This window comes from Haemaphysalis longicornis, unplaced genomic scaffold (assembly GCF_048455015.1).
Source record: "Haemaphysalis longicornis isolate Haplotype H1 unplaced genomic scaffold, Haemaphysalis longicornis Haplotype H1 scaffold_8, whole genome shotgun sequence".
NCBI classification, from domain to species: domain Eukaryota; kingdom Metazoa; phylum Arthropoda; class Arachnida; order Ixodida; family Ixodidae; genus Haemaphysalis; species Haemaphysalis longicornis.
Window position 1 is genome coordinate 109,015,759 of NW_027526445.1, and position 14,468 is coordinate 109,030,226.

The following is a 14,468-nucleotide window of genomic DNA, read 5'->3' on the forward strand; positions in this document are numbered from 1 at the left end:
AGCAGTGTGAACGCGGGAATATTTAATTGACTTCAGCAAACCTGTATAACATCTACCTTGGTAGGGATGTGATAGGAGGGGACCCGCTACTGTGGAGGGCAGTAGAGAAGGGCATTTACGTAGCAGTGGCGGCAGAAGAGTGTCGTCTTTCGAAGACGTTTGCAGGGGCATTAGCAGGTACTTAGCTAGAAGCCCTTTTTTGTTGTTGTGGCTTAGAGCCCCTTCAACCCTCCCATCATCTGCACAGAACCTGCAACCCCGCGACGAACTCTCCTCGGATCATACGCCCCCCCCTTGTCCTTGTCAGCGTATACAGACAAGATGGCCCTCCCAGAGACTCTGCCGGTGACAGCAGGCCGGATCATCGAGGTCTCCTTGGACGACTACATAACAACGATCAACGGGCTCTTCAATATTCTGGAAGTCGTAAGTCAAGTCAAGATCCTTTGACATAAAAAGCACCGATGTCAGGAGCGTGGACAAAATCCAACAGAAGCGGCTGGACGGAGTCTGTGCCCCCTAATGTATTTTTTAAACAAATGTGTACAATTATGCATGAGAATGACTTATACAACATAATACACTGATACAAGAAAATTACAGACGAGTTTTTTTGAATGAGTGCAGTGTGACCTTTCCCTGCCGTTTCGTAGTCTTCCTGTCAAAAAACACACAGAAGCTTGGCATTATTGGCATTATATTTGTGATCAAGACAGAGTGAGGGAGGGAAGTTTTGTGTCAGAAGCATATGACACCTAGAGGGACCGGGAATCATTTTTTCGGCCTGTGTTTATAATTTTCTTTTCATGCCATGAGCAAATAAATGGCGCATGTTTGGCAATTCTTTCGCGCCGATAACGTCGTTCTGTAGAGATCGAGCACAGAAGGCGGAAAACGAAGGAGGGGAGGGAGAGCGGGGAGCCGAGTGCCTTCGAAATTGGAGAGAGCGACGTTGCCAAGGAGACCTCAGTCGAAGCGCACCCCAAGCCCTGCATCCGCCGACGCGCTGGTTAGGTGACACTGCTTCTGCGCGGCTCGAGCCCGTTCTACATGGTGCGAATTTGGCGGCAATAGGACCGATTTTCGTATTTTCGAGGCTGCCACAGGTTTCATTATGCTAGCGACGTTGTTTGCAGAGGTTGAATTATTCCAAACGACTGACGATTTGACAGAACAACGAGAATAAATCATTTCGCGCACGAGCGGCGCCTCAAGCTTCTTAAACATGGCTCAAATTTCGCTCGCGAATTTGCAGCTCCGGCACCGCTCGTGCGACAAAACGATCTAGTCTCATTATATTGTCGTATCGCCAACTGTTTCGAACAGTCGAACATCTACTTTGAACGCAGCTTGGCATTTGGCAATTGATCCCCCAGTGGAAGTGGGACAAACAGATTGTTTGGCAGCACAAGCGCCGCGTAAGCTGCGGTATCTCAGGATGCAGTACTACAATGTACAAGCGGCTACACGCGCGATTCCCGTCAACGCTTGTTCGCGTAGTAGAATTGAGTCTGGTGCCAGTGCAGTGAGTCGAAAGGAAGAGGAAGGAGTGGGAGTGTTAATGACGGTGACCAAATACCTGTAACGGTGAGCAACAACAGCAGCGAGAGGCAGCCAATCACCAAAATAAAGCTTGCAGACGTCGCTACGAAGACGGTTAGACCGCAAAGCGTCGTTCGCGCGGTATGCAACGGGCGTGCGAGAAGCGCTGCTTTGCGGGCTACTGCAGCCGGAGCAAAACGCCCGCCCCGGCAGAGCGTCAAGTTCGCTACGCACAATGACGAGGTGCTCACTCGCAGTCCACCATAGGAGTTTATTTTTCCTTGCACATAGGACCTGCTGCTGTTAAAGGCAAACTGCACTCAAAATTTCGACCGCCCGAAATCACTGTTCCTGCATAGTATGACTAAAAGGACCTCGATGGATGAAGTATCACGCCTAAAATGCACGTAATTACGCTGCAAGCGACCAGCAAAAATCGACGATTTTGAAAACAAAACTGGGCAAAACGCGGCCATTACAGGCAGGCGGAAGTGACGTATCAGCCGTCGGCGCGAGCGGCCAGACGGCCTGGCGTGACGGCGCGAGCTGCGCGGACCGGCCGACTCGGCCGGCCCGGCCAGCCAGGAGGAGAGTGAGCGCGCGCGTGCGGGGTGTGGGAGGCGCGCGGAAAAGCGAGCGGTTGTCCCGCAAGCACACCGCGTAGGCATGATGTCACGACGACACTCGAAAAGGAGAGAAGCGTACGGTTAACGAAGCCTCTTCCGAGCCATGAAAGCCAGGCGTAACTCTATGCCAGGCGCACCGGCGCGAAATACGAGTTTCCTGGATTCCCCCGCTGCGAGGTAGGCCGATCGGCCTGGACGGCTGGCAGGTCACCTCCACTAAACGGCTGTTTGCGCGACACGCCGGCAGGTGCTTTGTTGTCTGCAAGGGCGTATTTTGAATGCCTAAAACGGAATAACCACGCATAGCACAGAGCTACCAGGCGCGTCGCAATAGTTCTCATGGTACCTACGACACATTTCGAAGACATTTAGCCAGGGTGAAATTTGAGTGCAGTTGGCCTTTAAGCTGCGTTACAGCGCAACCGCTTTATTCAAAATCTGGCTAAATTCGCAGTGTTTCAGGATCCTCAGTACGGAGCCCTAAGCGGAAATCTCTCCTCCTTTAAGTAAATATTGGTTGTAACGATGCCTGTTCCCTGTCGCGATGATTTCGTTATCACGGGGGTGTACAGCACTTGGGCGTTCTAGTCGAATAAGGCAAAGTTTAATTCGCCGCAGATCGCAAGCACACCCTTTTGTTTCTCACGCTGATACCAGCAAGGCCCGAAAGGATGGTATAGGCTGATACCCCGGGTGAAGATGTATGCACTCATGGTATGTGCATGCCCTCCAGCGTGTAACTCCACACTTTCCAGCGGAAAGATAAATTTTCTTTTCCAGCAACTGTTTCCTCCCTGTACAACACTCGATAATTTTTCAAAAGTAATGTTTCTACGTATTGCGAGGGAGACATTTGTCTTCTCGCAATTAAGAGCGATGTTCAACCTTTGCGCTTCAAAAAACTATTTCGCCGGAAACTCGCGGAGTATACCGAAGCAACTCAGAAGGACCACATCTAGCTAAACGCAGCAATACGCAGAACAGACACGTAGTAACAGTTGTGTGTTCCGTTAAGCAATCACCGGACATATATGCCGTCAAACGCGCGCATGCACAGTGTGGCGGCCTGATACTCTTCTTCTCCCTGGGGAATGCGACCGAGAAGACCTCCGAGAGATGCCTGTGGTGCGCCTCGTACACCTTCTCTTCAAACGGCGTGGTCATGATCATCAGCAGCTTCCTCAGCGCCACCTCGGCCTTCTACCTGCCCACCCTCTTCTACGTGAGCCGCCTTCATGCACCTCTGCGTATTGCTCTTTGAACAATGCAATTCAACGACAGTTAGTGATCATAAAGGGGTCATGCAGACAAAAACAAGTTTGTTTTATTCCACAGATTTCGTGTTTTTTAGTTCCCCCAGTGCTTGTCCGGCCGCAAATGATGCCTCAATCATTCAGAAAGTGATTTAGGTTAACATTTTGATTCTCCTGCCAAATCGTGGGTTTTCGTGACGTCTGGGATGAAGTCGTACGAGCGCGCGTATTCAGACGAAGTTCCACTGCTTCATTCCGCTCTGCAGCCTTGCATGTCTTCAGTGCTCCCAGATGGCGCTAGCATACAGCTAGCGTCCGCCGGAGTGTAGTTTTAAATGCGAATGCATTTCTTAGCCGCGGGTTGTCTTGTGTCGTTGAGCGGCGTGCGCCTAGCAACAGCTGTGGCGCGCGCCTAGCAACCGGAGCAGGTGCGTAGTAGCGGAGGGCAAGGAGAGAAGGGGGGGGGGCGCGCTCGGCGTGTGAAGGCGCTCGCATCGCGGAGCTCGGGCGGAGTAGCGGAGAGTGAGTGGAGAGGAGGAGCGCGCTCGGCATGTGAGGGCGCTCGCATCGCGGAGCTCGGGGCGGAGAGAGGGCTCGCGCGCGGGCTGGCGCGGGTCTCTCTCTCCTCTCCGCGTACCCCTCTCCGCTCGCTGCGCATATAAATGCAGGGAGAGAGAGAGAGAAAAGACTTTATTGTCACACATCCGGCATGCGGGATCCCCTCCGGCCGCGCAGGGCGCGGGGGTCACCCTACCTTACGCTACTCTTATAGTCCTAAGAGTTCACGTCGGGCCTAGGACCTAAGGCTTTGGTGCACCCCTACCCCGCTCGGACTACTCGGGCGGTCGCCCTTTCGTCTCTGCAGGGCCAGGGCAGCCTCGAGATGCTGGACGGCCCTCCTTTGGTCACTCGGGTCCGCGGACCCCACGCACTGTCTCACTCGCGGCGGTAACGTCTGACCATCCGCGCGCACTGCGTCACAACCCCACATCAGGTGGGCCAGGGTGGCCGTCGCTCGCGCACAAACACTGCACATTTCGCTCGCAAAGAGCTTGGGGCACACGTGGCGCGCGAGCGCCGGGGTTAGCACCGTCTCGGTCTGGAGTTGGCGCAGTCCCACCGCCTCTCGCCGGGTCAGGTCCCGGTGCGGGGGCGGAAAGTCGCGCCTCTGTTCCCGATGCCATGCGAGGATACCGCCGTAGTCTGTCAGCGGCGTCTCGTCGTCTTCACTCGCGGTCGTCGTCGCCTCTTCGGGGGCGGGAGCGGCCGCGGTCCGGCACGTGGCGAGACCACGGGCCGCGGCGTCCGCCTCCTCGTTGCGATTCGGGGAGTTCGGCACCAAGTCCCTGCCCGCGTGGGCCGGGAACCACTTTAGCACTAACTGTGTCGTGAGTTTGTCCTCACGCAACACTCGCGCAGCCGCACCGCACACGGCTCCGCGCGCGAAGTTATGGATCGCTGCCTCAGTACTGTTCGCACGCCCGGGGAGCACGCGGCCAGGGCTATCGCCATCTCCTCGGCCTGGCACGCGCTTAGGGCGCGCACGCTACACGCGGTTCTCACTTCACGCGTGGTCGCGGACACTGCCACCGCCACGTAGGTGTTCGGTCTGTTCCTGTTACGGGCGGCATCCACGTACACGGCGCCGTCGTCGTTCTTGTACTGGCGGAGCAGCGCCCTGGCGCGCGCCGCTCGTCTCTCCACGTTCTCCGTCGGGCTCACGTTCCTCGGCAGCGGATACACCACCAGTCTCCTGGTCGTCACCTCGCTCAGCGGCGTCGACTCGGGGCTCGGTTCCTCCGGGGACGTCAGGCCCACTCGTTCCAGGAGGCGCCTTCCGACCGCGGAGCGGCCCAGGCGCGTCAGCTGTGTAGTCCTCTGGGCCTCGCTGATCTCCGAGAGCGTGTTGTGTGCTCCCAGAGACAGCAAGGCCGACGTCCGGGTCCCGTTCAGCAGGCCCAGGGCTCCCGCGTATGCCTTGCGGATAGCCGCGTCTATGCGTTGTCGTTCCGCCTCGGTCCACCGGTGGAACGCTCCCGCGTACGCTGCGTGGCTGACTGCAAAGGCCTGCAGCATACGCAGGAGGCTCGCCTCTCGAACTCCGCGCGACCGCGACGCCACGTGCTTGATCAGGCGTGCCGCTATCCGGATCTTGGTCGCGATGTGACGGGCCGCTGTCCCGTTGGTGCGGTGAGCGTCCACGTACATGCCCAGGACCCGAAGTCCCTGGACGTGCGGGACGGGCGTGCCGTCGCCGGCCCTGACAATGATGTTACGCTCCGCTTCCTCTGCGGCTCGTTTCCTCCAGCGTCCCGGCGGGGGCAGGACCAGCAGCTGGGACTTAGGGAGCGCGCGCCTCTCTCCGTGACTGCTTGCCGACTGGCGCCTTGATAGCGATGGAAGTCGGTGAAGTCGAATCCCTCGCGGCAACGATACCGCAAAGAAGAATTCGGTGCACCCAATGCATTCGCATTTCCGCACGATCCCATTAGGGGAGGTGGGGGGATTTTTTTTTTTTGCCGTATTTGCACCTGGCTTATTTTTGTTACGCTAGGAAGTAATCACTTTCTCTAACATGGAACTTGCTCGACCAACTGGGTCAGGTAAGGCAACGTCGCTTACGCCAATCGACCAGTCTGGCATAAGACATCTCCAAAGCGGTGAACTGCTGTGAAACTAAACAACCATAGCGTGCCCAAAACCAACCGCAGTGCCCATCAGTACTTTTATGGTAACGCGTATTTTCGAAACTTTCATTGTTTACCGCACAATTGTTACTGGTGTAAAGTGCACATGCATTACATTTAGGCGCAAAAAGCTCGTTTGGCAAGCTTTTAAGCCCTGCATATTTGCGTTGGCTTTTGCCAGCCACAAGCAACCACACAGCTTGGCACATATGACTTCGTAGGTTCTGCACAGGCTGCAGTTTTTCGTTGTTTTAGATTGGGGCTGGATTTGAAGTACCTCTTTGCATCTCACGTACAGTCAAAAACATGTTGGTTTGCGGCTCTGGAAATTTCACTTTGAAACATTCTAGGGCCCCATCAGGTAAACCGTTTCGGTTCGGGATGTTTTAAGTGGTCGCCCTTCATTGGGGGCACAGGGCGTACACTCCACGAAAATCAGTTGGCTGTCCCATATTAGGTTGGAATAAAAATTGGAGTTCGTTTAAAGTATAGCCTAAGAAAAACAATCGGATAGTTTTTTTCAACCAATATGGCCACGACGACACTGTTCGAAAGACGGGCTTCAGAATGATGGAAACGTTTACAGGCACTTAATCGAAATTCATAGCGAGGTTTCAGTACAAAAAGACCCTTCAAGCTCCAATTTTACAGAGAAGCTCTTACCCTCTGTTTGGTTGGAACATTTCGGGTCGTAAACAAAATCCCACGCAGGACCCAGCTGTTCTGGCCTAAGACGCCGAGCGCAAGGGTTAGGCTAAGCAGGCATCCACCATCGAGCTCAGTATTCGTTTAAAGCAACCACAAAGCAAGGAGCGAAACCGCAATATTGATGATAAGGCACCTGTGAAAAATGGACCCCCCCTCCCCCCCTCCGACATGTCTGTGGTAAAGATTTTTGCAGATTAGGTTTGAATGCTATTCAGGACAAGTATCAATAAATAGAGCAGTTCTTTCCCGAGACGGCCAGACACATTGAATAGCCGCCCCACCAGCATTTCTAATGGTTTACAACAGCTTCGTTGGACATCCATTTTCGCAGGGCGGGATGGCGGTGATTTTTTTTTTAAGTTCACCCACGTGACGACGAACACTGAACTACCTGCCATCCGTTCTGTTTGAACCTTTTCGACCTGTGATATACTCGTGCAGAACTTAAGAACCATTACGGAACTTGCCCCTGCGCCTCGTCACCCCAGCCGTCTGTTCCTCCGCTCGCTGCAAAGAGTTCCCTAATATCAGAACTTCGAGTGTTACACGAGTAGTTTCCTATTTCTTTGGGACTTTTTCTGTTGAGAAATTACTCTAGCGGTGGCAAACAAACCACGGCAAAAAGGAAGACGAAGTCGCGCAGTAGCTCTACCTCCTGTCAAAATGCGCGTTCCCAGTGAAGTACCGCATCCATCGCTTCAGTGGAGGCAAACAATACGTGAGCTATTGTCGTTCTAAACTCGCATCCCAGTGTAAGTTTGATGTTTTTAAACCTAAAATAGGGGTCTTTCGCGGAGAGTATATTCTAGCCTACAAATCTCGATAACACCGTTAGAATCCGATCATGCAGTAGCCCACGCTGGCAAAGCCAAAATACGGCGCAGCTTTTAACGTTCTTTATTTTCTTCATTCTTTTGCATATGGTGCGAATGCGTTGCGCTTGAATTAGGACAGTTAAGATAATGTTGTGTTTCTTTATAACTGAAGGTCCACCACCTGCAACAATTCATTTTCTTCCTGTTTCATTTCCCCCTGCCTCTCGTTATATGTGTGCGCAGTACGTGCTGTTCCATGGACTTGGCGCCTTGATGTACATCATCCCTGGCATCATGCTCGTTAAGGAGTCGAAAGAAGTCGGCATGCCTGCCGTGAGTACTCGGCCAAGTGGGGCGTCCGTTTGGTCGATAATAGTTATGTGCACAGAATTGTTTCATAGAGGGGGTGCGCACGCACAGGCACAAGATATCGCATGATCGGACATGCTTAGAGGTAATACATTTTAAGATATTGGCGTGAAATTAATTTTGCGCGCACTTTAGCGACTGCCGAGTCCGGCAGCAGTACAATTACAGCGAAAGTAGTAGATTCGCACACACGTTTTTGGCTGGACGGCAAGTACTTCCATTGACAGACAGAACGAGAGACGGAGCGATGGACGGACGGACATGTCGACAAAAGGGCAGACTGACAGACAGACATGCACACAGACAGACAGACAGACAGACAGACAGACAGACAGACAGACAGACAGACAGACAGACAGACAGACAGACAGACAGACAGATTAGCGGATGGAAGGAGAAACAGGCACTCAGACACGCAGTCACACAGAATTGGAAAGATCGCTGGAAGGACAGAGACACTGGCAGACAGGCGGACAGAGACAACCCGACAGACAGACCGACAGGCATACGGATAGACAAACAGGCAGGTAGATGCAGGCAGACAGGCAGACGGGTGGACGGATGGACGGGCAGAATGAGAGACAGACCGATGGACAGACATACAGGCAGACAGACACTGGGAGAGAGACAGACAGACGGACAGGTGGACGGAAGGGGAGACAGACAGACGGACAGACAGACAGACACACATACCGACAGACGGACGGACAGAAAGACGACCGGCAGACATACGGACAGACGAACGGAAGGAACTAACTAAACATCCGCGTTTAGGAAGGCGTAAAAGCTATCGTGTTTAAGGGGCCTGGGGACGCAGCACAACTTTCTTCAATTTCAAAACTAGCTTTTGGGAACTATCTTGGCTCCCATACAATGACGAAACACTCTTTTTTTAACCAAAAAAGAATACAAGAAATGTCAAAAAACCTTCGAATTTTGCGATACAGTGACAGAATATGAGCATGAGTCACACAATAGATGTCAGCTTTAAAAGCACGGTAATCAGCGTTGTTACCGCAGGTTTGCATTCAAGGGATACGATCCAACGGAGTTAAAACCCCACTAGTCAGGTCTTTTCGAGGTGCTCTTGGACAGAGACTGCCAACTGCACAAACAAGTTCACCAGACAGCGCCGAGGGAGCAGCCACTGCTTCATCTGTTTTTCTGAACTTCTTTATGATTTCTTTGAAGTTGGCTATAAAATTGGTAAGTTTCTTATAGGGACGACGTAGTCTTCTAAGTAAACAAAACTTGTATTTTTGTCTTCATGGGCTCTTTGACGAGGGCTCACGTAATCACATTGCTATCACTAATTCATGAACCTGGTGCTTAAAATCCGTCGTACCCTGTTACGAAAAGTTAAACAGATCTATCAAAAATGGTCCTAATGGCCTTATTTGTTTGATAAGGTGAGTGTTTTATGAATACGATAATGTGACTCCCTCTTAAAAACATGTCACTATGACGTTCGGTAGAAACTTTTTATTTCGCCCTCAAAGCATGACACCGAACACAAACATCAGGAGCGGTAGGCGGAAGGGCAGTAGAGAGCCTACAACGATTTTCCAGTTTAATTGCAGATGCATTCGTTACAAGGACATGGGACTCGCGCTATACATAAACACGGTAGGAATTCGACCAGCCATTCTCGCCTTGAAGGAGGCAAGAGGAGGTCCGAGGTTCCCGGGGTATGTCCCTTTTACCGACCCCAGAAAATGGGAACGGCGATTCTCGTAGAGAACCTTATAGCAGCCACCCAACACCTTACAACGCAAGCGGGATGTGAACATACGCTCGTTGAAATGCATGCAAGGGAAATCGGAAGAAAAAGTAACATATTCATCATGAGCGTCGACTTTAGACCCTCGCAAAAACAATACGACTTTGACCGCGTCGGGCTGGATGCGAGGAAGCTTGCGTGGACCAGACTGCTCCTGATCCTCGGGGACTTCAACGCACCGCACACGCTGGGGGGGGGGGGGGGTGCAAGTGTTTCAGTCAAAGAAAGGAAAGGCTCTAGTCAAGACAATGGACGACCAAGATATAACATTACTGAACGAACCGGGGGTACCAACACGCAGAGAAAACAGTGTATTTAGGGACACAACACCGGACCTGTAGTGGCTGAGCGGATCACTCGACGTTACATGGAAGTGCGAAGATGAGGGTCTGGGCTCCGATCACAACGTCCTTACAATCACGATACGGGGTCCCAAGTTCCGAGCCAAGCTGGGAACAGCCCACACCACAGACTGGGACAAGATGCGCCAGCATACTCCACAGAAGAACAAAATTGCACCACCTTCCCGTAGGAGAACCCTGAATAGCATGTGAAGCAGCCATGGGGTCGATTCAAGTGCCCATTAGTTTTCAGTTCGTCGTTTCCGTGAGTTGGAGGTACGTAGCTACCGTTATATGTACCGTTTGGTTTCATAGTAACTCCCACACTTTTCTCCTACCGAAACTACGAAATGGGAAATTGCGTTGACCCCATAGCTGTTTCGCATACTACTCACGGTTCCCCTACGGCAAGGTGGTGTAATTTTATTGGAGGGGGTGGGGGTGTTAGAGTGGAGAGGTGATGAAAAGAGAGAGAGAGAGAGAGACGTATGTGGTATGAGTTTGTCTTTATTTAGGCATTATCATCATAATGCTGCCGTCGTTAGGCATTATCATCATAATGCTGCCATAATGCTGCCTTCTGGGCGCTGCCGTCGGAATAAACGTGCTTTGTCCACTGTCCCCAAGGCGTTCTTCCGGTGTGAAAGGTGTGACAGTTAGCAAAAATGTTAGGGTTAGCAGGGAAAGAGAAAACATGGCCGAAGAAAGTTAGGACACTGCCGCGAATGGAATACGGGCCGCATTGAAAACAAAAGCTCCTGGCCACTGTCAGTCGATAAAACGGGAGTCGTATTCAGCAAGCGGCCGTGTCCTGGCAATGGCGAGCAAACGGAACCAGTTTTGTAGAAGGCTGCCCAGGGGGATATTCAAGTGGTGGTGGGCCCGGCAGTAAAGTTGAACAGAAAGTTCAAGAACGAATCAACAGAACGTCTAACCGGGCATCCGCCTTCTCATTTTTAGAAAGTTCGAAGCACCTTCGTAACTTTTCTGTTTTTTGTGCTGTTGCATTTCTTTCCTGGCGTCTTTTTATAGTGTGTATTTTTACGTTGCAGCAGGGTTCTGGTACCGATGCATAGGTGATGGAAATTATTCACTTCCCGAACACTTAAAGCGAAGCTTTATATATCTAGAATAAATAAAAATCCGGAAAAAATGTTGGAGAGTAGTGAGAAATAAGGGGAGACACATTAGCTGATTGTGTACTTGACTCAGCTACTCCGGCAACTACCAACACTAACCCCCGTATTCACAAACCTAACTTAAGTAGAACTTTTCCCTTCGGACCATTTTCGGCTCCTCAACGCATTTCAAGAACCAAACGTATGCTCAAAGGGCGCCTTTTCGCGAACTTATCGGGCAGAAAGTATGTGCTACTGAAGTTAGCTACAGACCTAACTTAAGTGAGCCTTTTCCCGGCCAACATTGCAGACTACTACGATATCTTGGCTGAGGTATCCGATTTCGCGCTGTACGCGAGAAATTGATAAAGCTGCAAACAATAACGCGCTTTCCGCGAGCAACAACGATCCGCGCACACGCCTGCCGCCCTGGCACGGCCGTGCGCACACCGCGCACCTCTCACCAGCCCACCGGCCCGGCCAGCGCGCGATGCGGCCAGCGCCGGCCCCATGGCGCTGCCTCCGCTCGTAGAACGACGCTGGCAGGCGCAGCTATAGTTTGCTGCCGCTTGCCCGAATTTAACTGATCGCGCAAACCAAGTTACGCATGCGAGAAAGGGATAATGCTGTGGTGAAAATTCACGCAATATATAATCAGAGTCCTTCAATGCCTTTCTGCTCATGAAACTTCTCCGTCACGCTATGGGTGAGCCACGGCCGGACTGGAGCAGCGGCGAGCGCGCACTTTCATACGGCCTGCGCACCCAAGAAGGAACCAATACAGCAGATTCTTTACAGTGGGGGCGCTTCGAACCAACCCTCTGCCCTTCCAACCCGCCTTTCTGTTAGTCGACGCATCGCCTCTGGCCAAGCAGCTGTGTGTTTTTGACAGTGCGCTTCGCTGCCGGCGGGCCGCTCAGCCCGACCGGAGCGTGAATAGCAGAATCACGTTTAGCTAAGCGATAACCCTATCTCCCTCGACGGGAAATCATTCGCGTCACTGGTCGTGCCCTGTGCCTGTGCAAACCAAGACATCATCCGAAAGGAAAAATAAAAAATAAGAAATGATATTTCAGTCACGGAAAGTGCCGTGTTTATTTGCCTGTCTCACCATTTTCATATAATACAGTCGCTGATAAGATATGAAGGCCTCGCATATTTTTCTTCATGTGCCCCGAGTTAAAATGTTTCTTTCAATTTTTTGATTAGGCGCTTCCGAGTGATAATGTTAGGCTGTTTGACCCAATTAAACCGAAAATTCAGAAGGGGGGAGGAGTCGCCTATTTTAATGACGCACATGTAAATTTACCCGGACAGGTATCGCGTGTAGCCACGGCAGGGCTAGAGCAGTGGCAAGTGCGCGCGCGCCGCCGCTCTACCTACCCCGCGCGTGCTGTAGGTCAACCGGCGAGTGTTGGTCCGCAGCGACACGAACTAGCGGCGGTCAAAGGTGGGAACTATACCCGAAGCGCAGGCCGTATGAAAGTGCGCGCCCGCCGCTCCTCCAGCCCGGCCGTGGGTGAGCATCGTACGCTGCCCGGGAGGCCGCGACGCGGCGCTGGTGTTGATCGGAGGGCTGGCGGGGGCGTGGTCAGAGCGCGTTTGGCAGGGAACAGACCACGGAGTAAGATAAAGCAGACGCTCGCCGCCTTATCAACAGTGCGCTTTCGCTTTACGTGTCGTGGGCCGCTCAAATCGACTTATCATTTTGTGAGTGGCGAAAAAATTTGGTGCGAACGGGCATGCTGCTACTGCGTTCCTGACTGCCGGTCTGGCTACAGAGCAGCGGCGGCCGCCTGATGCCCTCCGATCTGCGGTGGCGCCCCTCGCGGTCGCCTTTGTCCCCGTACGAAACTTGGCCGGGAGTTTCATGACCAGAGAAGCATTGAAGGACTCTGATATAGTCATGCGCGGTAGTAGCGCAAGCCGCGATCAGTATTCTGCCGCGATGCTAAGCCTGAAGTTGCCTGCGGGTACCGGCTGCGGACGTAGTTGGCTGATCCGAGGGCTTCGAAGCTGGCGCCACAGAAGCGTTCTCCGCTATTGGCGCACATGTCAAGTCCCGCCCACACGCCATGTACGGATTGGCGCATCGCGTGCTAGCCTCGTTCGCAGGAGCCTAGCGTGCCTCGAAAAGGGCGCCTTTGATAAGTGCGCCTTAAGGAAGGTTTGTGAAACGCAAAGCGGGGTTTTCTCATTCTGGTCCTTTTTCGACAATTACGAAAGGCTTCCTTATGGCATAAGTTAAATATGCTTTCTGAATACGGTGGTAAGAACTGGGAGCTGCAGATCGCAGGGACCGAAAAAGGCTGTCTGTTGCAGCAGAGCTCGCGCGCAGTAAGGGAGCGATTGAAGCACAGCTCAAGCGAGAACGCCGGGCAGGGCGGAAGTGGTACCGACGGAGCTTCGTATTAGATCTTCAGTGTTTAACTGCCTGTACACTAGATTAGCGCATTCGTCCTAATTCTTTTCCTGTGACCCGACGAAGTGTTGTTTCCGTTTCTCCTTCTCTTACCGCAGATCCTCTCCCTCGTGATTGGAGGCTTCCACGCCTTCCACTTCTCCTACGTGACGTACAAGAAGTACGTCGAATAGTCCAGCAGTGCCCTGCCGTGCAACTAATGAACACGACTCAACGTGCAGCAGCGGGCTTTTCTGCACACGCAATTTCTTTTGTCAATTTTTTGTATTTTTCTCTACTAAAGTATTAAACTAAGAACGGCAGTCAGTGTGACATGCAGAAATTAACGGTCTATCTTCGTTGCACCTTTGTATTCACATTTTAAGGAAAATGTTACAATTGCGGAGCGATTTTGCAGAATAAAGAATGCCTTTTAAGCTGCACACTGAAGTTCGTTTATTACAGGTGAAGAACTTCGGTTATGCGTTGAAAATTTTCTGGGAGCAGGTAGGTCATTTGCGTGCCTTAAAAGCAAACGCCCGTAGCTCTGATCTCTGTTGTGAAGTGCTATATTTTACAAATGTCCACCTGTCGACAGAACAGCCATGCTATTTCTCTGTTCCCGGTTGTAAAGACCTATCTATTACAAACGACCACCTGTCGATAGAGCAGCCATGCTATTTTGCCGTCCCTATTTTATCTTAATCCACCACAACCAATGTTTAGCCACCATGCTTCGAATGTTCCTCCTTGATCAACCTTAATCCCACATTACTCCAACTTTATTAGTGCAAGTCAAACCGTCTTAATCTGTCTGAATACGCCCTA

General features: G+C 52.0%; 1 protein-coding gene across 1 annotated transcript; it reads left to right on the top strand.

Annotated features, from left to right (window-relative positions):
- Positions 1–321: 321 nt before the first annotated feature.
- On the top strand, positions 322–14,041 carry LOC144148427 (uncharacterized). The gene is made up of 4 exons (XM_077679960.1): positions 322–426; positions 3,226–3,390; positions 7,875–7,964; positions 13,760–14,041. Exons 1-4 carry the CDS (start codon positions 322–324, stop codon positions 13,832–13,834), a joined length of 435 nt encoding a protein of 144 aa, XP_077536086.1. The 3' UTR covers positions 13,835–14,041.
- Positions 14,042–14,468: the final 427 nt, after the last annotated feature.